Genomic DNA, 25,319 nt, shown 5'->3' with positions numbered 1-25,319 from the left:
TGTGTGTGCATGCATGTACATGTGTGTGCATACATGTGCATATGTGTGTATGCTGGAGCTGCAGTACGGGGGTCCACATATGTGTGTGCAATGGGGGCTGCAGTCCCTCACTGCTGGGGGTGCATGTGTGTGCATGCATGTACATGTGTGTGCATACATGTGCATATGTGTGCATATGTGTGTATGCTGGAGCTGCAGTACGGGGGTCCACATATGTGTGTGCAATGGGGGCTGCAGTCCCTCACTGCTGAGGGTGCATGTGTGTGCATGCATGTGCACGCATGTACATGTGTGTGCATACATGTGCATATGTGTGTATGCTGGAGCTGCAGTACAGGGGTCCACATATGTGTGTGCAATGGGGGCTGCAGTCCCTCACTGCTGGGGGTGCATGTGTGTGCATGTGTGTGTTGCATGTGCATGCATGTGCGGGCTGGGGCTGCAGTCTCTGTGGGGTGGTGGTGCGGGGGTGCATGTGTGCACGCGTGTACAGCAGGAACTGTGGGCTCTGCAGGGCTGCGCGTGTGTGCACACCGGGGGGGGCTGCTCACCCACGGGGGGGGTGCGCACACACGGGGGCTGCAGACCCCATGGGATGGGGGGGGTGAACACATGGAGGGGGGCTGAGGACCTCGTGGGATGTGGGGGTACACATGGGGGGGCTGCAGGCCCTGTGGGAGGGGGAGTGAGCACAAGGGGGGGCTGAGGACCCCATGGGATGGGGAGTGCACACGGTGGGAGGGGGTGTGTGTCTGAGGACCCCATGAGGTCAGGGGAGTGCAAATGGGAGGTCTGCAGACCCCATAGGATTTGAGGGGGCTCAAGACCCCGTGGGATGTGGGGGTACACGGGGGGGGGGGGGGGCGGGCTGTGAGATTGGGGGGGTTGAACACGGGGGGGACTGAAGACCTCACGGGATGGGGGGGTGCCCACGGGGGGCTGCTCATGCCATTGGGGGCATGAGCTCATAGAGGGGCTGGGGACCCTGCGGGATGGGGGGGGGGCACACGGGGGGGCTGGGGACCCTGCGGGATGGGGGGGGGGGGACACACGGGGCGGCTGGGGACCCTGCGGGATGGGGGGGGGGGCACACGGGGGGGCTGGGGACCCTGCGGGATGGGGGGGGGGGACACACGGGGCGGCTGGGGACCCTGCGGGATGGGGGGGGGGGGCACACGGGGGGGCTGGGGACCCTGCGGGATGGGGGGGGGGGACACACGGGGCGGCTGGGGACCCTGCGGGATGGGGGGGGTACACGGGGGGGCTGCAGCGCCGCGGGGGCACTGCGGGGCCCGGCTCACGCGGGACCACCCCGCCCTTGCTCCTCTCCCCCGGCCCCCGTGGCAGGTGGGTCTGACACCCACCCTCACCCCCCCGGGGGGGATCCCCCCACGCGGGGCCGGGCCCGGGCCCAGACCCAGACCCAGACCCAGGGCGGGCCGGGGCCGGGGCCAGGGCCGGGCGCGGATCCCGGGCGCGCTCCGGGCGGAGCCGCCGCCCTCGGGAGCCACCGGGCGGCCGCGCCCCGTTACTGCCGGCCCGGGACCCCCGCCCGCCCCCACCGGGCAGCGCCCCACGCGGGACTGCCGTGCCCGCGCCTGGAGCCCACCCCACGGCCCCCACCGGGGCGGCCCCCGCTCCGGAGCCCGGCCCCGCTCCCCGCCCCCCGCCCCGGGGTCCCGGCCCCCCCCGCCCGGGGCCGCCGGCGGCGCATGCGCACCGAGCCCGGTTTAAAGGTAACCGGGGCCCCGGCCGAGCCCCGCCCTCTGTCCCCCCCGCCCCGCGTGGAGCTGTCCCGCGTGGGCGCCGGCCGAGCCCCTCCCCTCCCCCACGCGGGGCAGCCCGTGTCCCGCGTCCCCGTCCCCCCCCTCCGGGGCGGGGGATGCGCTGCGCTGATGGCGGCGGGGCCCCGCCGCCCCCCGGGCCGCGCAGCCGGTGGCGGCCGCCGCTGCGCCGTGTCGGCGGGCGGTAGCGGGGCGGCGCGGAGCGGCGGGTCCCGGCCATGAGGTCTACCGCCTTCCGGGCCGCCGGGCCGCCGCGGGGGGGGCGGGAGGAGGAGGAGGAGGAGGAGGAGGAGGGCAGCGCACCGCACCGCCCGCCGCCCCGCCGGCCCCGGGAGCCGCCGCCGCCGCCGCTGGGGGCACACAAGGGCCGCGGCGGCGGGGTGGCGGCGGCGGCGGAGCAGCAGCAGCAGCAGCGTTGGGCCGGGCTGGTGCCGCTGGCCGGCGGCAGGCAGGCCGGCGCGGGGGATGCCGGCGCCCGGCCCCGCTACCAGGCGGTGCTGCCCGGGCGCGGCGCCGGGGAGGGCGCGGCGGGGCCGGGAGCGGGGCCGGGAGCGGGGCCCACCGAGCCGGGCCCTCCGCCGCCGCCGCCCGCCGAGGGCAAGTGGAAGAGCGGCCCGCGGCGCGGCGGGATGGGGGCCGGCGGGGGCTCGCCGGGGCAGGCGGCCTGCCTGCGGCAGATCCTGCTGCTCCAGCTGGACCTCATCGAGCAGCAGCAGCAGCAGCTGCAGGCCAAGGAGCGGCAGATCGAGGAGCTCAAGGCCGAGCGGGACACGGTACGGCGGGGGGGGGCGGGAACGCGGCACCACAGGGGTTAACACACCCCCCCCCGCGCGGTTACCCCCCTCCCCCCCGCGGGGTTACCCCCCGCAGCGTTCATGCCCCCCCCCCAGCACCACCCAGGGGTCCCTCTGGGCTTTGGCCCACCGACAGGTAAGTGCCCCCTCGTGGCACCCCGGCGGTTAACCGCCCCCGCCGTGGGCTTGCCCCCCCCGCGGGGTTACCCCCCTCAAGGTTCACCCCCCCCAGGGCTTTGGCCCACTAACAGGTAAGTGTCCCCTCGTGGCACCCCAGGAGTTACCCCCCCCCAGGGGTAACCCCCCCACCCCCGTGGCACCCCGGGGGTTAAGGCCCCCCCCCCCCCGATAATCCCTCCCGTGGCACCCCGGGGGTTAAGGCCCCCCCCCCCCCGATAATACCTCCCCGTGGCACACCAGGGGTTAACACCCCACCCCAGGGGTTAAGGCTCCCCCCCAGGGGTAACCCCCACCACCCCCTGTGGCACCCCAGGGGTTAAGCCGCCCCCCCCCCCCAAGGATAATTCCTCCCTGCGGCACCCCAGGGGTTAACACCCCCCAGGAGTAACCCCACCACCCTCATGGCACCCCAGGAGTTAAGGCTCCCCCCCAGGGGTAACCCCTCACCCCTGTGGCACCCCAGAGGTTAACCCCCCCCCCGGGGTTAACCCCCCCCCGGGGTAACCCCCGCGGCACCCCAGGGGTTAACACCCCCCCACCCCCCCTGCAAGGGTGCCCCCCCCCCCCCCCCCCCCCGGGGCACCCGTGTGGTTAACTCCCCTCCCCATAGGGGCACCCCGGGGGTTAATGCCCCCCCCCCCCCTTGGAGGCTAATGCCCCCCCCAGGGGGTTGGTGCCCCGCCCCCCCCGCCCCCCCAGACAAAGGCCGCCGGGGGGCGGGGTGACCGGCGGGGGCACAAAGGGCCGGGGCGGGGCGGGCCGGCGGGGGTTAACGGGCCGCCGCCCGTCGCCACGGCAACGGGCCTGCGGGGGGGGCCTTAAAGGGCCCGCGGCGCCTTCCCGCCCCGCCGCGCGGGGGTTAACTTAAAGGGGCCGCGTCCCCGCGGTCACGGGGATGGGTGTGGGTGCGCCTGCCTCACCGCGGGGCCCCCCCCGCTGTTAGCCAACCAACGCGGGGGTGGGAGGCCCCCACAGCCCCCCAGGGCTGCCGGCCTTGCCCCCCTGCCGTGGGGGAGGGCCCTGTGGGGCATGGCCTCGCGGTGTGCTGCCCCACTGCGTGCACCCCACGGCAGGGCTTCACCCCCGCTGCCGCCAGCCGGTGCCTTGTTTGCATTGCTCCCCCACGGGTGCCCTGTTTGCATTGCCCTATGGATGCTGTGCATTGCCCCCCCACGGGTGCCCTGTTTGCATTGCCCTATGGGTGCTGTGCATTGCCCCCCCACGGGTGCCCTGTTTGCATTGCCCTATGGATGCTGTGCATTGCCCCCCCACGGGTGCCCTGTTTGCATTGCCCTATGGGTGCTGTGCATTGCCCCCCCACAGGTGCCCTGTTTGCATTGCCCTATGGATGCTGTGCATTGCCCCCCCACGGGTGCCCTGTTTGCATTGCCCTATGGGTGCTGTGCATTGCTCCCCCACGGGTGCCCTGTTTGCATTGCCCTATGGATGCTGTGCATTGCCCCCCCACGGGTGCCCTGTTTGCATTGCCCTATGGGTGCTGTGCATTGCCCCCCCCACGGGTGCCCTGTTTGCATTGCCCTATGGATGCTGTGCATTGCCCCCCCACGGGTGCCCTGTTTGCATTGCCCTATGGGTGCCCTGTTTGCATTGCCCTATGGATGCTGTGCATTGCCCCCCCACGGGTGCCCTGTTTGCATTGCCCTATGGGTGCTGTGCATTGCCCCCCCACGGGTGCCCTGTTTGCATTGCCCTATGGGTGCTGTGCATTGCCCCCCCACGGGTGCCCTGTTTGCATTGCCCTATGGATGCTGTGCATTGCCCCCCCACGGGTGCCCTGTTTGCATTGCCCTATGGATGCCCTGTTTGCATTGCCCTATGGATGCTGTGCATTGCCCCCCCACGGGTGCCCTGTTTGCATTGCCCTATGGATGCTGTGCATTGCCCCCCCCACGGGTGCCCTGTTTGCATTGCCCTATGGTGCTGTGCATTGCCCCCCCACGGGTGCCCTGTTTGCATTGCCCTATGGGTGCTGTGCATTGCCCCCCCACGGGTGCCCTGTTTGCATTGCCCTATGGATGCTGTGCATTGCTCCCCCACGGGTGCCCTGTTTGCATTGCCCTATGGATGCTGTGCATTGCCCCCCCACGGGTGCCCTGTTTGCATTGCCCTATGGGTGCTGTGCATTGCCCCCCCACGGGTGCCCTGTTTGCATTGCCCTATGGATGCTGTGCATTGCCCCCCCACGGGTGCCCTGTTTGCATTGCCCTATGGGTGCCCTGTTTGCATTGCCCTATGGATGCTGTGCATTGCCCCCCCACGGGTGCCCTGTTTGCATTGCCCTATGGGTGCTGTGCATTGCCCCCCCACGGGTGCCCTGTTTGCATTGCCCTATGGGTGCTGTGCATTGCCCCCCCACGGGTGCCCTGTTTGCATTGCCCTATGGATGCTGTGCATTGCCCCCCCACGGGTGCCCTGTTTGCATTGCCCTATGGATGCCCTGTTTGCATTGCCCTATGGATGCTGTGCATTGCCCCCCCACGGGTGCCCTGTTTGCATTGCCCTATGGATGCTGTGCATTGCCCCCCCACGGGTGCCCTGTTTGCATTGCCCTATGGGTGCTGTGCATTGCCCCCCCACGGGTGCCCTGTTTGCATTGCCCTATGGGTGCTGTGCATTGCCCCCCCACGGGTGCCCTGTTTGCATTGCCCTATGGATGCTGTGCATTGCCCCCCCACGGGTGCCCTGTTTGCATTGCCCTATGGGTGCCCTGTTTGCATTGCCCTATGGATGCTGTGCATTGCCCCCCCACGGGTGCCCTGTTTGCATTGCCCTGTGGATGCTGTGCATTGCCCCCCCACGGGTGCCCTGTTTGCATTGCCCTGTGGATGCTGTGCATTGCCCCCCCACGGGTGCCCTGTTTGCATTGCCCTATGGATGCTGTGCATTGCCCCCCCACGGGTGCCCTGTTTGCATTGCCCTATGGGTGCTGTGCATTGCCCCCCCACAGGTGCCCTGTTTGCATTGCCCTATGGATGCTGTGCATTGCCCCCCCCACGGGTGCCCTGTTTGCATTGCCCTATGGATGCTGTGCATTGCCCCCCCACGGGTGCCCTGTTTGCATTGCCCTATGGGTGCTGTGCATTGCCCCCCCACGGGTGCCCTGTTTGCATTGCCCTATGGGTGCTGTGCATTGCCCCCCCACGGGTGCCCTGTTTGCATTACCCTATGGATGCTGTGCATTGCCCCCCCACGGGTGCCCTGTTTGCATTGCCCTATGGGTGCTGTGCATTGCCCCCCCACGGGTGCCCTGTTTGCATTGCCCTATGGATGCTGTGCATTGTCCCCCCCCGGGTGCCCTGTTTGCATTGCCCTATGGATGCTGTGCATTGCCCCCCCACGGGTGCCCTGTTTGCATTGCCCTATGGGTGCTGTGCATTGCCCCCCCACGGGTGCCCTGTTTGCATTGCCCTATGGATGCTGTGCATTGCCCCCCCCACGGGTGCCCTGTTTGCATTGCCCTATGGATGCTGTGCATTGCCCCCCCACGGGTGCCCTGTTTGCATTGCCCTATGGGTGCTGTGCATTGTCCCCCCCCGGGTGCCCTGCCTGCATTGTCCCCCCCCGGGTGCCCTGCCTGCGTTGCCCCATGGATGCCGTGCATTGCCCCCCGGGTGCCCTGCCTGCGTTGCCCCCCCTGGGTGCCCTGCCTGCGTTGCCCCATGGATGCCGTGCATTGCCCCCCGGGTGCCCTGCCTGCATCGCCCCATGCCCGTGCCCGCATCACCCGCCTGCCAGGCCATGCCGCGAGTGCCGCATGCCGCAGGAGCGCGGCGCTCAGCCCCGCTGCAGCGGTGGCAGCTGCGGTGGCCCTGGTTGTGGAGGGAAGCGCCACCCCACGTGGTGCAGCGGCCGGGGCTGCGCAGCGATGCCGCGTCCTCGCCGCATGTGCCGGCTGCTCCAACATGGAGGAAGTGCCGTGGCGAGGTCGCCATGGGGCTTCACTGCGGTTCGTCCCCCCGCGGGGGTGATGGCAGACCCCCGGGGCACTGGGCGGGCAGGGAGGGAGAGCGGGGGCTGCTCTCAGCTCCTCTTCCCCAGGCTGGGTCCCCACTGCAGCCACATCCTGGGGGGTGCTGGGACACCACCCCCCCACCCCCCGGCTGTGCTTTGCTGACCAGACCCCTCTAAATGGCCACAGCTCCTGACTGGCGGGGATGGGCGAGGGTCGGGGCCAGGTGGCCGAGGGCTGGTGTCACCAAGGGGGGTGCTTGCCCTCTAATGAAGCCCACAGCTAAGTACAAACTGCCCTCTCCTCCTGGGGCCAGTGGTGCTGCCTGGGCACTCGGGGTGGGGGGATGCAGCGGAGGTTGCAACCCCCCCAGATATGTGGGGTTTGCTGTGGCCTTTGTGCCATGGGGACAGGCAGTGCCAGAGCACCAGTGGCCGTTTTGTGCCATTTGGTCACTCTAGGTGCTGCCTGCCGGCGTCACTGTTAAACTGCCCAGGGATGCCATGCCCACAGCACCCAGCACTGGTGGTGCTCTGGGGGGGGCAGGCATCAGCCATGGCGTTCCCGGTGTGCCGGCTGAGCCTGGGTGGGGGGTGGCTCGGTCACTGTTTAGGGGCTCCTCACGACCGTGCTCGGAACGCTTTGCCACGGCAGGGCACCGCGGTGGGGTGGCACCGGTCCGCCAAGTCCCCTCCACCTGTACTGGAGTGTTTGCACGAGTGGGCACTGGCTGAAGCGTGGGTGCTGCTCCGGGGTGTTCCTCTGCCACTGACGGGACCTGCGGGCAGGGCGATGTGCCGGGGGGAGCTGGGGTGCCCGTGGGGTGCGTGCCCGTGGGGTGAGCCCTCGCCCTGCCTTGCAGCTTCTGGCCCGGATTGAGCGCATGGAAAGGCGAGTGCAGCTGGTGAAGAAGGACAGCGAGCGGGAGAAGCACCGCATCTTCCAGGGCTTTGAGGTGGACGAGAAGCCGGAGGTGGAGGTGTGCGAGAAGCTGCCGCTGGAGTGTCCCCAGGACCTGCTGGAGCCCCCCCCGACCCTGCAGCCCAAGCACTTCCCCTATGGCAGGAATGGGAAGGGGCACAAAAGGTAGAGGGTGCTGGGGGGTGCGTGGGTCCTGGGGGAGGGTCTTTCCCCTCCATTCATGGGGCTGGTGCTACCTCGAGGTGCCAGCTCAGCTCAGTGACCCTCGAGCTGCTCAGAGGGGCTGCCCAGCACCGGCAGCACATCCCATCCATCAGCGGCTGGGGGGAACCTTGGGAAACCCTGGGGGGGGTGGGTGTCCCCAGAAAGCTGGGGAAGCCCCTTTTGCCTCTGCAGAGCTGCCTCCAGCCGGCCCTGGTGCAGCAGCCCTGGTTTGGGGGTGCTGGCAGCCCCCCCCCCCCCCCCCCCCCCAGCAACCCTGATGTGGGGCGAGGATGCGCGTGCCTGGCTCAGCTCCTCTTCCTCCCGCAGGAAGCCCACGTTTGGGAGCACGGAGAGGAAGACGCCTGTTAAAAAACTGGTGTCCGAGTTCTCGAAAGTGAAGAGTAAAACTCTAAAGCACTCCCCGGGGAAGGAGGAATCGGGCGGCTCCTTGTCCGAAACTGTTTGTAAACGAGAACTGCGGAGCCAAGAGACTCCGGAAAAACCCAGGTCGCTCCTGGAGACCCCGCTCCGAGCCTCGGCACCGCCAAAGGGCCCCGGTGCCCACCCCAAGGAGAAGAGCTTCAGCAGTGAGGCAGACGACCTGCCCTATCTCTCAACCACGGAAATGTACTTGTGCCGCTGGCACCAGCCGCCCCCGTCACCGCTGCCGTTGCGGGAGCCTTCTCCAAAGAAGGAGGAGACTGTGGCAAGTAAGCAATGGAGAGCCCGCCGTGGCACCGGCGGCACCGTGCCAGGTGTTGGGGCAGAGCCGGTGGCCGGAGAGGGGCTCGCCTGCCTCGGGGCGGCCGGGGAACGGGGCTCAGCACCCGCGACCTGACGCTGGCAAAGGGCAGAGTCCCAGTGGCGGTGGGAGAGGTGCAGCTGGTGGTGCCGCGCTGCCGGGTCCCTGCCGCGGCGATGGGTAGCGGCTCTGGTACCAGCGATGGGCTCTTCCAAACCGCGTCTCCAGCTCATCCCGCTGCAGCGTGTGCCAGGCTGCCGGAGCTGGGGGCAGCACGCTGCTCCGCTTTAGCCACCGGGTTTGCCGAGCAGCCTGCGTGCCCGTTTGAGCGAGGGGTGAAGCAACGTCCTGTTGGCAGTTGAGAAACGTGGTGGTGGCTTGTGCCAGCGCGGCACACACGGCTGCCCCCAAATCCAGCACCTGTCCTGCCGGCTGCTCCTTCCCGGCTGGTCTTCTGTGGCGTGGTGAGCACCGGTGATGGGGAGCGCTGGGCTGTGCCGGTTGCTGATGCCGGTGGAGGCTGTGCTGGATGGCCGAGCGCTCCGGCACAGGGGAGCTTGGAGCGGCTCAGGTTGGGTGTGCACGCTTGGCTGGGGAGATGGCGACGAGCTCTGCCCCCCCCGGGCCCCCCGGCAGCTCCCACCACCCTCAGCCAGCGGCATCGCCTCAGCCAGGCTCAGGATGGGGAGTTGGGGGGGCTGAGCTGTGCTCTCTGGCGGGGGGCCGGGCTGGCAAGGGACAGTGGGGCCGTGGTGGTCCCAGTGTGGGGCTAACAGCCTGGCCTCTCACCCCGCAGTTCCGTCTTGGAGGGACCATGTCGTGGAGCCCCTGAGAGACCCCAACCCCTCGGACCTTCTGGAGGTATGTACGCCGCCGCGGTGGTGGCAGAGCTGGCGGTGCCGCAGACACCTTCCAGGCTGTTCCAGCACTCCGGCAGAGCAGCTTGTGGCGTTGGCTGTGGGGCAGGCGGCATCTCATCCCCTCATCCGGCATCACCAGCGCGGCAAAGCCCAGCTGCAGCCGGAGGGCTGGGGTGGGGGTGCAGGAGCAGCACCCCGTGTGCCGTGGGGGTTGTGCCGGGGCTGGATGTGTTCATCCCTGTCTGTCGTTGCAGAACCTGGATGATAGCGTCTTTTCCAAACGGCACGCCAAGCTGGAGCTGGATGAGAAACGAAGGAAAAGGTGGGAGCAAAGAGGGCGACAGGGGGTGTCCCGGCTGGGTGGGCGATGGGCACCTGCTCCTGCTGGGAAGGGCCCCCAGGTGTCACCCAGAGCTGGGGGATGGGACTGGGGTGTGGCTGGGGTGGGCACCAGCAACGCTGCCGGAGGAGGGATGCTCTCATGGCGCAGCCAGCACGGTGGCACCGGCACAGCTCCTGGGGGGGGGTCCAGTGCCGCCCGCTTGCTACCCGCGGCATCACCTTCTCCAGGTGGGACATCCAGCGGATCAGGGAACAGAGAATTCTCCAGCGGCTGCAGCTCCGAATGTACAAAAGGAAAGGGATTCAGGAGTCGGAGCCTGAAGTTACCTCATTTTTCCCTGAGCCAGATGACGGTGAGCATCTTCGGTGCCGGGGAGCAGGCAGGGGTGCAGGTGCGGGCAGAGGCATGGGCAGGGGTGCAGGCAGGGTCAGGGGCGTGGGCACGGGGTAGGGGTAGGGGCAGGGGTGCAGGCAGGGGCGCTGCCTGCACTGGGTGTAACGCTCTGGTCTCTCCGCAGTGGAAAGCTTGCTCATCACCCCCTACCTGCCTGTCGTCGCCTTTGGCCGGCCCTTACCAAAACTGACCCCACAGTGAGTACCGGCGGCACCGGAGGGGATGGGACAGGGTGGGCTTCACCGGCGCATTGCGGGAAGGGCGCTGACCCTGGCTGTGCCCGCAGGAACTTCGAGCTGCCCTGGCTGGACGAGCGCAGCCGGTGCCGCCTGGAGATGCAGAAGAAGCAGACGCCGCACCGGACCTGCCGGAAGTAGCAGAGCCACCGGGAGCTCAGTCCCGTCACCGGGAGCTCCGTCCGTCACCGGGCCGTGCCGCCGGCTGCTCCTGCCTTCTGAGCGGGGGGCTTCGCCCCTCCAGCACCCCCGTTTTGTTCTTTTGGATTCTTACAAACGTGCCCCGGACTTGTGCCCCCCTCACCGCGCCACCAGCCGTACCCTCACCGGCACTGCTCCCCTACTGGTTGAGGCTGCCGCGGTCCTGGGGGGCAGCGGGCAGACCCCAGACCCATCCTCACTGCGCCACTGCTCTGGACGCTGCCCCTGCCGCCCCCCCCAGCCATGGTTGTGGACATTGGGGCTGGGGGCACCCGATCCTGGTGGGGGGGTGGGGGGGCTGTATCCTGCTGGGGCTCCACCGCCGCTGCTGTTACTTGTTAGTTGGGGAAAGGGGGGAGCAGCAGCTGGTGGTGGGGGGTGGGGGGCGGCGGTGGCGTGGGGAGGGTCCTCATCGGGTGGGTTTTTCCCCCCTTCCTGAACAGCTGTGAGGGGAGGGGGGGAAGTTTAAATTTTTTTTTTTTTTTTTTTTTTTTTGGTGAAATAGAAATCCTATACGCACAATTTGGGTTTTTAAATTTTTTTTTATATATATATACATATAATTTAATTGTTTTGAGGTTGCCGAGCGGTGCTGTAAGGAGGGGGGGGTTGCTGGTGGGGCCGGGGGGGGGGCTGTGGCTGCTCGGTGCGGTGGTCCTGGTCCCAGGCCCCCAGTCACGACCCTCGCTGCCAGGGCCCCCACGGTGCCAGGTAGGTGGGGAGGGGGCTCTGGGGGGGTAGGGGGGTCCCGTGTGCCCCCCGCTCCCCTTCAGCAGAGATTAAACAGGAAAGCTGCCAGCACAGCCGCTGCTTCCATTTTTAATTTTATTTTCGCCGTCCCTGCGCAGGGCCTGTACTCCCCCTGCCCCCCATGCCCACCCCCTCATTTTATCTACACACACACACACACACACACACACACACCCGGCATCCTGGCCGTGTTCTGGCCCTGAGGTTAATGAACGGAAGGAAACTTTTTTGGTGGTTTTTTTTTGTTTTGTTTTTTTTTTAAAGGAAATCTTGTTTTTAAAAAATACGAAAAATAAAGTTATAAACATGTTAGCGGCGGGGGGGGGTGTGTGTCACGTGTGGGCACACCCATGCTGGCTTTTTTTTTTCCCTCTCTTCCCCCCCCTTTTCCCTCCTCCCCTTTCCCTCGTCCCCTTTTTTTCCCTTCCCCCCCCCCCTTTTTCCCTCTCTATCCCTTCCCCCTTCTTTCCCCCCCTTCTTCCCCCCTCCCCCCCCCCTTTTTTCCCTGCGTGTTGGTATCTCCCTTCCCCTCCCGCGCGCTCATGACGCCATTTCCGCCGCCGTGACGCCACCCGGGCTGTGACGTCGTCAGCGCCGCGCCCGGCGCGCGCCTGCCCCCTGCCGGGGGGGAACGAAACCGCGGGGGGAGGGGGGGGGGAGGAGGAGTGTGTCGCTGCCGCAAGGGCTGCCGGGACGGTGGCGGTGCCCGCCGGGAGCCGTAGTCCGTCCCGTGGTGCCCCGCGCCGCCGCCCGCCCCTGCGGCTGCCCAAGATGGCGGACCGGCGGCGGCAGCGCGCCTCGCAGGACAGCGAGGACGACTCGGACTCGGCCGCCTCCGACAGCGCCGACTCGGCCGCCAGCGCCGCCCGCTCCCGCTCGGGCTCCGGCTCGGGCTCGCCCCGGCCGCCGCACCGCCCGCCGCGGGGAGCCGCCGGGGCCCTCAGCGCGGGGCCGCGGGGCCGCCGGGGCCGAGAGCGCGGCCGGCGGGGCCGCCAAGAGCGCGCCCGAGTCCGAGTGTGTGAGTGTGGCCGGGGGGGGCCGGGGGGGCGCTGGGGTGCCGAGGGCCCGCAGCCGGGGCGGTACCGGCACGGGGGGGAGCACTGGGGTGCCGGGGGGAGCCTCGGCCGGGGCGGTGGGGTGGCACCGGCACCCGGGGCGGCACTGAGGTGCTGGGGGGGCCTCAGCCGGGAAGGTACCGACACCCGGGGGGCACTGGGGTGCCGGGGGCCCGCAGCCGGGGTAGCACCGGCACTCGGGCCGGGGGAGCGCCGAGGTACCGTGGGGTCCTCAGCTGGGGCGGTACCGGTACAAGAGGGAGCACTGGGATGCTCGGGGGGCGCCTCAGCCGGGGCGGTGGGGTGACTCCGGCACCCGGGGCGGCACTGGGGTGCCGGGGGGGGCCTCAGCCGGAGCGGCACTGGCACTCGGGGGGCTGGGGTACCGTGGGGCCCTCAGCCAGGGTGGTACTGGCACCCAGGGGGGCACTGGGGTGCGGGGGGGGGGCTCACCCGGGACAGTACCAGCACCCAGGAGGACACTCGGGTGCCCTTAGCCGGGGTGATGGAGTGACCCGGGCACCCTTGGTGCCGAGGGGGCACTGGGGTGCAGGGGGAGCTGAGTGGGCAGCGGGCTGGGGGCAGCACGCTGGGACCACCCTGTGTTTGGGGGAGCAGGGCTGGGCCCCCCGGCTCCCCAGCACCGGGTAGGGGCCTCCCCTGGCCCCCCTGTGCCCCGGGGGTTGTTCCCCACAGCAGGGGCCAGGCGGGTGGGTTTGCTGCCCCATCCCGCCTCTGCCGCTCGCTATCATCTCTGACCAGCTGCCTTGTATGCCAGGGCATTAGAAACCTTTGACGGGGAGCTGGTGGTGCTGCTGTCTCCCACCCCCGCAGGGTAACTGCTCTCCTCCCGCACTTTGCAGCTGGGTGCGATTTTCCTCTGTCACAGATTTATAGTGCCAGTTATTTCAAGTTCCTCCTGAATCGCAGCGTATTTCTGCTTGGTTGTTTTGGCGTTTGGGCTTATCTCGTTAACGCGTTGGCTGGTTTTGGTTTTGATCTGAGGTTGTTTTTCCTGGACAGTACGATCAGTCTGTTCTTTTGCTAGAAACTTTTCCTGATATGAGCTGTTCTGCTTCATCCAGCATCTTCCCTGGGGCACAAGGTTTCGTTTCTGTTGCCGGAGTCTCTAGCAGATGCCTGCCTGAGCTCGGTCCTGCTTGGCATCTGTTCGTTATTCCTGGGCTCCTGCTTTAAGTAATCCTCTTGTCCTTTCCCCAGTTAGCTGTCTGGCCCTCCCTTATCGAGGGAGAGGAGCCTGGCTTCTCTGGTGATGTTGCTCTTTTCCCGCTGAAGACCCCAACAGTTAACGCAGTTTGGGCTTTTCCTTCTCAAGCTGTGTTCCCCCAGCGCAGCTTGCTCTGGAAGGATCTTAGATAAAGGTACTGGGAGCCCTGATTTTGTTGCTTCTTTCATGGTCACTGAAGTTGAACTTCCAAGGGCAGACACGATAGGGCTGGGGCCAAACCTTGTTGTAATTGTGTCTGGGATCGTAGGATGCTGTGGACACCTGGCTGCTGACCTTCCCTCTGCTAATGCGCCTTTCTCCCCCTCTCTCCCCAGGAAAGCGAGGATGGCATCGAAGGAGATGGTGAGTACTGACTCCCTGGCATTGCAGGCACTGCTGGCATGCAAAATGTAAAAACCGAACCGATGCCTTTTCCCATAGTTCCGTGGTTCTTGTCATCCCAAATATTAACTTGTAATAGTAGGCAGATGCGGGGTGCAGGGACAGCGCACCCCAAGATCGCCCTTGCTTCCTCCTGTGTGAGCTGGTGGTGGGTGGTGTTCATCAGCGACACTTTGGCACTGGCCTCTGACTTCCCCTCGGAGGGGCTCTTCGCTGTGCCTGCGCCAGCTGTCGCCCGCAGCAGGGCCTGTTACGCTCGGGGGGAAGCTGTGTTTCTCCTTCTGCCCTGACACCAAACTCCTTTTTCTCCCCTGCAGCTGTACTGTCCGATTACGAAAGCGCAGAGGACTCGGAGGTAAGAGGAGTCTCTGTCCTGGTGTTTAAAGTGTTCTGCCGAGCGACTGCATCTCGCATAATTTTAGCACAAAACCCAGTTTGTGTCCTTCGTTCTCTTACGCTGACCCTGCTGGCAGCCATCGCCTTTGTCTCAAGATACCAGCTTGTGTGCTCCGTGCCAGCCGCGCAGAAACTCGGAGCAAGCCGTGCTGCAGTGTAGTCATCGCCGCTGCGGAGGGAAACGGTCTCCCCCCGTCTGAGCCCCTCACCAGGCGATTTTCTGGCATTCAGTCCACGGTGCTGGGCCCAGCCCTGGGGAGAAGCCGCGTGTGCTGCTGGGGGGTGGACGTAGGGCCAGTATATGTGTGGGAGTGGGAATCAGACATTGGATACTGGGAGCAGGGTTTGCCCTGGTCTGGAAGGGTGTGGAAGGAAGTGTAGGGTGCTTGTTGTGTTTTGATTCGTTGAAATTAAAAAATGAACTGCTGGGTTGGAGGTATCCCAGGCAGCACCCCTGCCTTCTGCATACAGCTGCTGGAGGGGTAACGCGCCCCGTGAGTGCTGGCAACTCTGTGCTGCGTGTGTGCTGAGGAAATCCCACCTTGCATGTACCGAGACCCCCTGCCTGTGCATGGGAGGCAGCCTGGGCAGCAGCCTGTGGCTGTAGGTTTCCCTGGATTTTTGGTTCAGAACTGTAAATTCAACATTTCCAGGCAGTTTAGAAAAGTTCTGGTTCATATTGATTACAGTGAAGGTTTTCTGGTGAAAACCCTTCTCTTGAGGTGTTTGTTCTGGGGATGTTGAGTGGGGCAGCAGTTAGAGAAAACGCAAAACAACCAAGCAGCTGAAATCAAAGCTCATAAGGGCTGTTAGTTTGTGGATTAATCTCTGCCATTAGTGAGGAAGGAGCGTGGCAGGCTGTAGAGGCAGCACATGCAGGGTAAGGGCAGCTCTTCACACCTAAAAACCTGTGCGGAGGCTGCCCGGTGTTTCCACACACGGAGAAGCAGAGCAGCGCTGGTGCACGCTGGGCTGTTGGAGCAGCGAGGGTATTGCATCACTGACATGCCAAGATGACTCTGTTCCTGTGCCTAAAAATAATGCCACGTCTGGGTTTCCCCAACGTAAACAAAAGGAGCAGTTGATGTGCAAATACACTGTGTTGAAAGAGAAAAATAGAGCAGTCTTTTTGTTAATCACACAGAGCTATTTTTAGTGTCAGTTCCAGCCTAAGCAATGCTTGCAGGCTCCTGGAGGGTGAAACGAGGTCACGCTCCTGTGAGCAGAGTGCTCCGAGTGAGTCAGCTGAGTAACTCCAGGGAATTTGGAAACACGGCGCTGGCTGGATCCAGGCTCTCAGCGTGGGAAGGAAGGGACGCACACTCTGAGGGCCCTTGTTCGCTGGTCTCCCCAGCTCGCGCGAGCCCTTTGCTTTCAGGGCGGTGAGAGGTTCTGGCTTTGTGGGGGAGCTGGTCCCAGCTCTGTTCTGGAAAGCCTGACTGTTGGATCTGATGGAGTCGGAGGGGAGAGGTGTTGGGTTTAGTCTTTGTTTTTTCCGTAGAAATACAGGGGTAGGAAGGACCTTGAGAGCTAATTCTCTGCTTTGAAAGAGTCAGGTCTTCAACAACTGGAAAAGGGACTGGAACAGTCGGACTCGATGATCTTAAAGATCTTCTGCAACCTAAACAATAATTCGGTGGTTCTATGATTCTAGGGATCTAACTCCAGGTCGGGGGAGTTGTGTGGGGAAACTCCTGGGGGACCTGTTGCTAAAGGTTCATGTTTGAGTAACCGGGGCTCTTTCAGGCAGAGGAAGAGGATTACAGTGAGGAAGAAAGTGCCAAAGTGGAACTGAAGCAGGATAGTAATGATTCTTGTGAGTCAGCAGCAAAAGCGGAGAAAGGGGATGACAAACCTGACTCCAAAGGTGCTGTAACTGGTGAGAGGCAAAGTGGGGACGGGCAGGTAGGTGTTAAACATGCGTTCTCTGGGCCGTGGGGGGCTTCTGGCAGAGAGACTGCTGCAGTGGTAAGAGCTGTCTGGTTTTGACAGGAGAGCACCGAACCTGTGGAGAATAAAGTTGGAAAAAAAGTTCCCAAGCATCTGGATGACGATGAGGATCGGAAGAACCCGGCTTACATCCCCCGCAAAGGGCTCTTCTTTGAGCATGACCTCCGAGGGCAGACGCAGGAGGAGGAGGTCAGGTATGTGAGCATCCCCCACGTGCCTGCCTCTTTCTGGGTGGGTGAGGCCAGTTCCCAGGCCAGTGTTTGGCAGCGCTGCTCCTTGCTTGGGTTGTGAAGCGCTGGCAAGGTCTGTGCTTTGGTTGCCTGCTTGCAATGTCCTGCCAGGACATTTTAGCTCTTTGTTTGGAAGGGAGAGGCTGAGGGTGGTGCAAGAAAATCCACAAGGAAAGCTTCTTGCCAGTGAGTGGTGACCCTTCATGCTGCTTTTCAGAAATAGCAGTGGGTAGGCCAGCAGCTGCTGGGCAGGAGGAGTGGGAGGAAGAAGAAACACTGTCTCTTGTGCACACCCAGCCCTAGAAATGCTCAGGCTCTGTGTGTGGGACTGGTTGATGCTGCCGCGTCTCCTTGGCTTTCCAACAACTTTTTGATCTTCCCTGTGTAACTGTTCCAGGCCGAAGGGTCGTCAGCGGAAGCTGTGGAAGGACGAGGGTCGTTGGGAGCACGACAAATTCCGGGAGGATGAGCAGGCTCCCAAGACCAGGCAGGAGCTGATCGCGCTTTATGGCTACGACATCAGGTCAGCTCACAACCCCGATGACATCAAGCCCAGGAGGATGCGCAAACCAAGGTGAGCAGCAAAGTCAGACTAGAGCCTGGCTTGTCCCAGCGGGAGACGGGTCTGAAGCCCCAGCGAGGGAAAGCCTCTTGTTGTTGACTTTGGCTCTGGGGTGGGACCCTGGTCCTGGGTTTTCTAGACGCTGCGTCCCAGAGAGGGCTTCCCTCGCACAGCAGTAGCTCTCACCCAGGGATTTCTTTCCGGTCATCGGTACTGTTTTTCTCCCTCAGGTTTGGGAGTTCTCCTCAACGAGACCCAAACTGGTCCAACGAGAGGCCAAATAAGCCCCCAAGGCACCAAGGTGCAGACAGCACTTCAGCTCCCCCACGAACCTTCACAAACAGGAGCTCTGCAGGTACGGGGAGGATGCCCCCACCTAGGAACTACCCACGAATGGGGGGCTACAAAGAGACCCGTCCAAGCTACCGAGCTTCGGAAGCAAGTGTACAGCATCTGTCTCGAAACGGCGAACAAGCCAAACAGGAGAGCAACTATCGAGCAAAGCGTGCAGAGCAAACCCCACCGAGAGACAAGTCACCCGAGGTGGAAGCAGCTCATGTCCACAGCAGCCCTGTGAAGGAGGAGGTCGCTTTGGAAAACCAAGCCACGGCTGCTGATGCTGCACAGCCACCACCAGACAGACCAATTGAAAAGAAGTCTTATTCCCGGGCAAGAAGGACCAGAATCAAAGCTGGGGATGCAGGGAAGCTGGCAGATGAAGTTCCTGCTTCGGAAGGGCTGACTCCTGTGCCTCCAAAACCCGTGCAAGCCGAGACGTCCCCCCCACCAGCAAAGAGCAGTAACTGGGAGTCGCCGGTAGAATCCAGCTTGGATGGACTGGAGCAAGAGATGACCCAAATGAATCTCACTGAGCAGAACTGGACTCCGGGGCAGTCTCAGTTCCTGCAGCCCCGGGAGCTGAGGGGTAAGTAGGTGCAACCTGTTGGTTTTCCACTGCAGCCCCAGCCAAATGCGGTTCGTGTGGTCGCTCAGAGCTGAATCGGCTCTGCCTTAGTCCAGACTCAGGGTGGATAACGTGATGGCGATGCACGCTGCTGAGAAAGTGCGGTGGAGATAGTGAGAGGGGACAAAACGGAAAAGGAAAAAAAGAGGAAATTAAGCATTCTGGTATAGGCTGATGGAATTAGGGCTGGGGAGGACATGAGTAGATCCTTTCCCTCTTCCTGCCCTGTTTTGTGTTGAGATCGGGGAAGCTTCAGTGAAGCTGAAGGCTTGTGCATGGGACAGGCAACAGGGACTTTGTCCAGTGTGAATCATGGTGAGACTGGCTGCTGCAGCAGGAGCCAGAGTTCGGGAGATAAGGAGCGTTGTGCTCATCTGGCAGGTAAGGGTCGTGAGCAGTCGGGCTCCTGTAACATCCTGCTAGGAGCAGGAAGGAACATTCCTCTTGTTTATCAGCTTATTCCATAGCACTGAGACTTGGTTGCCGTTAGCTGAGGCCTGAGTGGGACTGGCAAATTCATTTTTACCTGGTGGGAGGAAGCTGCTCAGTTTGCCGCAGCAGGCAGGCTGGCTGAGGGCGGCATGTGTGGCAGAGTTACCCCCGTGCGAGCTCGGGACTGAATTCTAGTTGAGCATCCATGCGAGAGGTCGTTCAGGTATAATTATCTCTTTGCAGAATTAAGAGCCTTTTCTGGGGGAGCGTTAAGAGTTCATCCCGAGGGAAATAAAACTGGAGCAAGGAGAAGAAAGCAACTCGCTGCTTTCATAAGCATCTCTTGAGGTTTAGGTCGTGAAACCACAAGTCATCTTGTACTGATGTGACTGGTAAAATCTTTGTGCAAAGAGGCCCTTGGTCTTGACTGCGGATGCAAGTAGACAGGCTTTAAACATCCCAGTAGACTTGAGAGTTCAAAAGTGCTGTGATTTGCAGCTGAGATTATGTACTTTTTTTTTTTTTTTTAATCCTACAAAATACAGCATCCTAACAAATTTACCGTGAGACAGCTCTAGACTGCAGGTAGGAGAGCACTTTCCGTCTGTAAGCAGGGTGCGTTACTTTACTGTCCCCTTGTTTCTTCCTAGCAGAGAAGGCAGGAGTTAATTTTGGGAAACATTTGGGTAGGTGAGCCAGCCATTGGGTCATTCTGTATGTCTGTGTCTATATGTGCAATATCATTGATCCGTGGGCACTTTCAGCATTTGTTTTGTCCCCTCCTGCTTCCCTGGAAGCGGCTGTGATGAGTTTGGCACTGTGGTTTTAAATATGCGCCGTAACTTTGCTGTTCAAGTTAAAAGGAGCCTGTGATAAAAGTGGTTACGCCCTGGAGAGGGTTTAAACTGCAGCTCACCCAGTCCCACGTGGATCCTTGTTTCTACTCTGAAGAAATCCTTGTGCCAGCGGGAAGAGAGCTTAGATCAGAACTTGGATTTCCAGCTGAAAATTTTATTTTTTTATTTATTATTTTTTTTCCCAGCAAGATTTAAAAGGTGTTGAGCAGTGTGGATGATTGCACGGTGACACCACAGCTTCTAATTTGCACTGAAAGATTTAAAATTGTAACCCAAGAGATAAAGTTAGGTTTCTTGTCATGAAAGCAAGAGCTGTGCCTTTTGTAGTACAATAACGTCCCCGGGCTGCCAGCGCTCGTAGGGCCAGCGACAGGCGCCTCGGCGGGTGAGGTGGCCCTTTACTGGGAGCAAATGCAAACCATAATAACCAGTTTGTTTCTTCCTCAGGTATTCCTAACCATATGCACGTTGGAACTGGGCCACCGCCTCAGTTTAACAGGATGGAGGAAATGGTAAAGCATGTTGCGCGGTGTGTGACTCTTGCTTTTAGAAGCGCGGAAGCCCGGCGTTTATTTGTTTCTGGCTTGTAGTAATTAGAGGCTGCCTGTGACACCTCAGCCTTTCCCTTTTGTTGGGTGTTTGTCGTTTTTGCTGCGTGACCCAGATAGAGGTTTGCAGGGGCTGGTGGGGCCGTGGGTTCGTGCTCCCTCAAGCTCCTGCCCCACACACTGACCCTGGCTGATGCCTTTGGACTCTTTTCAGGCGGTGCAGGGGGGGCGCGTGAAACGCTACTCATCGCAGCGGCAGAGACCGCCAGTGCCGGAGCCTGCCCCCCCCCATGCACATCAGCATCATGGAAGGGCACTACTATGACCCACGTGAGTGTTTCCCTCTTGCTCCTGAGGCTCCGTGTGTGCTCAGACCTGAGCAGCTGCAGCAGGAATCTCCCTGCTCCTGTTAGGGTCGGGAAGGTCGGGGGCTTTGTTTTCCCTTCCCTTTGTAAATAACGTTGCTGCCTCATCTCGTACGGTAGCGGAAAGGCTGCTCTGAGCCTCCCTGGTTGGTGTTTAAACCCACAGAAATATAATCGGTGTTACCACCTCCCCTCCCTGTGCCAGGGCTCTCTAGGACACTGCTTTTCTTCAGGAAAGCTGGGATTTAAAATTAACTTGGAAATCAGAGCAATGTCTTTGACAATAGAGACCGGGGAGAATTACAGAACAGGGCTGAGGATGGAGTAGGAATTTACTCCAGCATTTAAAGTGTTGGAGAAGAAATTCCCCCAGTTATTCTCCTGTTTTGTAAAGGGAGTAGGAGGCTTTTTCTTTTGGGAGCATGCAGCATCTGCGAGCCTGGTAGACTGCGTGTGCCGATGGGAATGTCGCTTGCAGCACTGCGTTCAAGTCTTGTCGCTGGCTGGGGTGTGCGTGTGACTTGCTGCAGTAGAATCAAATTCGGTGGAGCTTTTCCTTACCAACTGTTGTGTGTTGCAGTGCAATTCCAGGGACCAATCTACACCCACAGTGAGAACCCAGCCCCGCTGCCGCCCCAAGGGATGATCGTACAGCCAGAAATGCACCTCCCTCATCCAGGTGAGGAACTGGCTCCCCAGCAGGGCACGGGGCAGCTGGTACCGATGTTATGGTTGTGCCTGGGGTAGGGGGAGGCTTGGTCTGTGCTGAGGAGTGGGTAACGCTGGTTTCACGCAGCCTCTCTCGCTGGGGGAATCCATTTTCCCTGTTTCTACAACATGGAAGAGACCTGCTTCCCTCGTGCAGTGGGGTTGAATCAATATAAATGTTAAGGAAAGAAAAATAGGCGTTTCTGGCTCTCGCAGCTGGTGCAGGACTGAGGTGAGCCGAATGTTTGGGCAGCCCCTGGCTGGCTGCCTGCAGGTCCTGCGCAGATCCTCCTGGCTGAGCCTCTTCCCCTTCGGTGGGGCCCTTTGCTCTGCCCGCCGTTGTGCCAGGCTGGTTCTTCAGTCCCTGCTGCTTGTAGTTCAGAAGAAGAAAGCAGAAACAAGAGCTGTTGAATTGGCATGTTCCCTATCTTGACCACAAGAACTGTTTCCTGGAGCGGGGGTGCCGACCCGGGGCTGTGTCTGGTTCCAGTGAGCTGGAACCCTGGTGCTGGGGAGCGAGCCGTGCTCCGCTCCGCTGAGAAGCGTTTCCCTTTTTTCCTCCCCAGCCCAGGAGCTGAGGTCTCATGGCTGCAGGAAAAGCCTTTGAACAAAGGGCTTCTCCTTCCCTCTGCAGCGGGGAAGGTGCAGCATGTCACATTCAGCCTTTTTTCTTTTTTTTTTTTTTTTTTTTTTTTTTTTTCTGTCACTTCCCAGGTTTACATCCCCACCAGACGCCAGCCCCCATGGCAAACCCTGGGCTGTACCCTCCGCCAGTCTCCATGCCCCCGGGCCAGCCCCCGCCGCAGCAGCTGCTTGCACCAACTTACTTCTCCCCTCCTGGAGTCATGAATTTTGGGAATCCTGGCTACCCCTACCCCCCAGGAGCACTGCCCCCTCCGCCCCCTCCTCATCTCTATTCCAACACGCAGGTAAGCCAGCTGCGCTGTGCCTCTCCTTCCTGAGCGGGAGCCATCAAGAGCAGATGGGATCCTGTGGAGTGTGGGGATATTCTCAGAGGCTTCCTGGGAGAGGATGTGGAGCAGCTGGGCTGCTCCGTGGTGGGAGGTTGTTTACTGTCATCCCTATCTCTGCTTGGAGCGGGGAACTGGAAAGGACTGCTCCTGTGGCTGCTGTGCAGCTACCCCGAATTTAGGGTCTAAATACCTGGGTGGGCGGATCTCAGAATCGAGGTGTTGCCCTACAGAGCAGGGAAGTGGCCCACCGGGAGCCTGTCAACAGTTGCATCCCCTCCGGGTCCATGCTAAGCCAAGGACACCTTGAAAATTGTTTTGGAAGCCCTTTTTGTTAGGGAGGGAGGCTGGAAACTGGCTGGTGCTGTTCTTTGGCACCAGCCAAAGGGACCAGCGTGGGGCTGGCTTTTCCTGCTCGACGTCCGTGTCCGCAGCGAGGAGGCAGATCTCCGTGGGCAGCGTGATGACGAGTCCGCCCAGGGCTGCCGTGCCAGCAGCACACGGCTGACACGCAGTGGCAAGCCCGCGAGATGCATCTCCCCGAGCCCTACAACCTCTCTGACCTTCCCTGCTGCCCTGGGCTGATCCCAGCTGCATTGGCAGGGATTCAAGCCCGCTTTGGGGGCAGGTCCCCAACCCCCGGGCAGCTGGAGGGGATCTGGGTGTGAAGGGGAGCTGTTACCTGCCTCGTTGGCACGGAAGAACGGTCGCTGCTGCTGTTGCAAAGCGCAGACGTTATCTAGCAGTTGGGAAACTCCACGGGGTGAAGGAAACCCATCTGCCACAGACGTCGGTCCGGCACGGCTGCGGGTTGCTGCAGCCTGAACCTGCCCACCCTGCCGAGAGCAGGGGCGCCCTGGTAAGGGGCAGGGGTAGGCGAGGGTCCTTGGGGAGCTGTAAGTGCTGCTGTGGGTTGGAAAGGACCTTAAAGACCACCCAGTTCCACCCCCCTGCCATGGGCAGGGACACCTTCCACTCACCCGGGTTGCTCCAAGCCCTGTCCAACCTGGCCTTGAACACTGCCAGGGATGGGGCACCCACAGCTTCTCTGGGCAGCCTGTTCCAATGCCTCACCACCCTCATAGATAAGGATTTCTTCCTAATATTGCATCTGAATCTCCTCTCTTTCAGTTTAAAGCCTTTCCCCCTTGTCCTATCGCTACAGACCCTGGTAAAAATTCTGTCCCCATCTTTCTCATAAGCATCTTTTTGAGTATTTGAGTATTCTCCAGTTAAGAGAATAGAGGTCTCCCTGGAGTCTTCTCCTCTCCAGGCTGAGAAACCTCAACTCTCTCAGCCTGTCCTCACAGGAGAGGTGCTCCAGCCCTTGGAGCATCTTCATGGCCTCCCCTGGACTGGTTCTGTGGTCCGTGTCCCTTTTATGCTGGGGGCTCCAGAGCCCCCGACACAGCCAGCCCCCTGCAGCGCAGAGCACTGACCCTTCTGCTCTCTGGGGAATGCAGGCCCAGTCCCAGGTGTACGGAGGGGTCACGTACTACAACACTGTCCAGCAGCAAGTGCAGCCCAAGCCTTCGCCACCTCGAAGGACATCCCAGCCTGTGACTATCAAGCCACCACCTCCTGAGGTACCGTCCCCCTCGGCCTGAGTCTGTGCGTGCGTGATGCTGTGCTGCTGGCGTGTGCGTGATGCTGCAGTCTCCCTCTCCCATCCCAAAAATACAATGTTCCAAGGAAATCTTAAACTGTCTTAATCTTTGACATGTCCCAAACCTCAGCTTCTCGTTACAGGTGGTAAGCAGGGTTCCAGTTAATTTGAGTTTCTAAATGCTTTAAAACTAAACCCACGTAAAAAGTAAGTCTAAAGTTGACTCTTGCTTTTTAAATTCTTATTATTTGCTCAGGGTAGAAAACGGAACACTTTAGAGAGAGAAAGATCGAGTCCTAAGCTAGGAGGCGGTGACTTCTCTGGAAGAATAGATGTCGAGACCTTAGTAGATAATTCAGGCAGCAGACTTCAAGGCTTTCCAGAGATGAGAGCCGTTTTTTCTGCGCTGGGAACGGTTTCCTCACTCCAGTGCTGTGAGCTGTGCGTGTGTGTGCGCGCGCCAGAGTGCCACGTGTGTGTTTGGTTTCCTTTTCAATGCTTTGCTTAGCATGTGGGAGCTGAGCGAGCCTGAATCCCAGCAAGCCCAGACCCGGGCAGGCATGTACCGGTTGTTTCCCGTACGCAGGGAAGGCGGCGTGCGGCACGGTGGAGGGCTGGGAAGCGTGCAGCGTTTGTAAATTCACTGCGAGATTGTCTGTTCGAGGTGCCCTTTGAAAGGCCTCGCGATGGGAAAATGTTTCACCAGGAGGAGGGCTTGGCTGAAGGGAGCTGGTTGTGCCTGGAGTGGGCACAACTGGGAGGAAGCTGGAGGCGGGGGCGGGGGGTGGTTGTATTTTGGCACCCAGGTAGGATGTTTTGGCATTGGAGGATGTTTGCTCGCAGGACCCTGGTGATGGTGCTGCAGCCCCCGTGCTGGTGTTTGTGGTGGGGCAGCCTAACCCTCTGCTTCTCTTCCCTCTTCCCCACCAGGACAGCAAAGGTGAAAAATCAAAGGAGAGGAGCAACACGTAGGGATGCGGCTGTGGGAAATCCCAGCGCCAGACTCGGCACCTCGGCGAGGAGGAAGCTCCTTCTCGGGAAAGGCTCCTTCCCTGTGTGTAGGTGAGGCAGCGGGATGAAATCAGCTGCACCAGCTTGTGCTCAGGGCCAGGCACCTTCCTTCCCTTTCTGGTTTTACCGGTGCCCTCCCGAAAAATCATCTCGCTGCTGCTGATCTGCCCTCCTTCCCTCTCCCTCACTGGGGCACAGAGTTCACCGAAGAATCAACCCTCAGCATCGGTCCTTGGCCGCAAGTCCTCGCGACTTCTTTTACTAAACGTCTGCCCTTTTCCCTCTCTAGGATGTTAAACTCAACTGGCTTGATTGTGTTCTCTGTTTTTATTTAAGAAATGAACCAGCCCCTTCAGTAAAGCTGATTTGTTTCTTTTGGGTATTTTGAATTTGTTTGTCTGGGCTAACTGGAACGTAACATCCCCTGCCCCCTGTGGAGACAGCTGATAAGTTAATTCTTCCTTTCCATTTTTTTTTTAAATTAGCAAGTTTATTTCTGCTGTTGTTTAAGGATAGGAAGGGCAGCTGAGCGATGGGAGCCTGTCAGGAAAGCGCTGCCTGCACGGGCACCACTTGATTTAGATGCTCCTCCCGTTTCTTTTTCCCAACAAGCCCTGTTGGTACCTTGTGTCGTTGGCTGTCTCTGTCCATGTGTG

General features: G+C 61.5%; 2 protein-coding genes across 3 annotated transcripts; both read left to right on the top strand.

Moving 5' to 3' along the window:
- The first annotated feature begins 2,389 nt into the window (after window positions 1–2,389).
- MSL1 (MSL complex subunit 1) lies at window positions 2,390–11,429 on the top strand. 2 transcript variants are annotated; one of them, XM_037411432.1, is made up of 8 exons: window positions 2,390–2,557; window positions 7,591–7,814; window positions 8,181–8,563; window positions 9,332–9,456; window positions 9,710–9,777; window positions 10,026–10,150; window positions 10,316–10,388; window positions 10,478–11,429. In XM_037411432.1, the coding sequence occupies exons 1-8, from the start codon at window positions 2,414–2,416 to the stop codon at window positions 10,566–10,568; spliced, it is 1,233 nt and encodes a 410-aa protein (XP_037267329.1). In that variant the 5' UTR covers window positions 2,390–2,413; the 3' UTR covers window positions 10,569–11,429. The 2 variants fall into 2 exon arrangements, with proteins under 2 accessions (XP_037267329.1, XP_037267328.1); XM_037411431.1 differs by having other exon boundaries at window positions 2,392–2,557; window positions 9,392–9,456.
- A 720-nt stretch (window positions 11,430–12,149) lies between these two features.
- Window positions 12,150–25,052, top strand: CASC3 (CASC3 exon junction complex subunit). Its single transcript, XM_037411233.1, is given in 15 exon segments — window positions 12,150–12,291; window positions 12,323–12,396; window positions 13,997–14,024; window positions 14,381–14,418; window positions 16,206–16,364; window positions 16,452–16,603; window positions 17,037–17,213; window positions 17,432–18,126; window positions 19,902–19,966; window positions 20,217–20,281; window positions 20,283–20,332; window positions 20,948–21,046; window positions 21,790–22,004; window positions 23,510–23,632; window positions 24,583–25,052. Coding segments are annotated over 15 exon segments (2,124 nt in total). The 3' UTR covers window positions 24,625–25,052.
- The last annotated feature ends 267 nt before the right edge of the window (window positions 25,053–25,319 follow it).

The sequence above is a fragment of the Falco rusticolus genome, chromosome 18 (genome assembly GCF_015220075.1).
Source record: "Falco rusticolus isolate bFalRus1 chromosome 18, bFalRus1.pri, whole genome shotgun sequence".
NCBI lineage: Eukaryota > Metazoa > Chordata > Aves > Falconiformes > Falconidae > Falco > Falco rusticolus.
The sequence above is the reverse complement of the archived record's forward strand: the minus strand, read 5'-3'. Positions and strand labels throughout refer to the sequence as shown.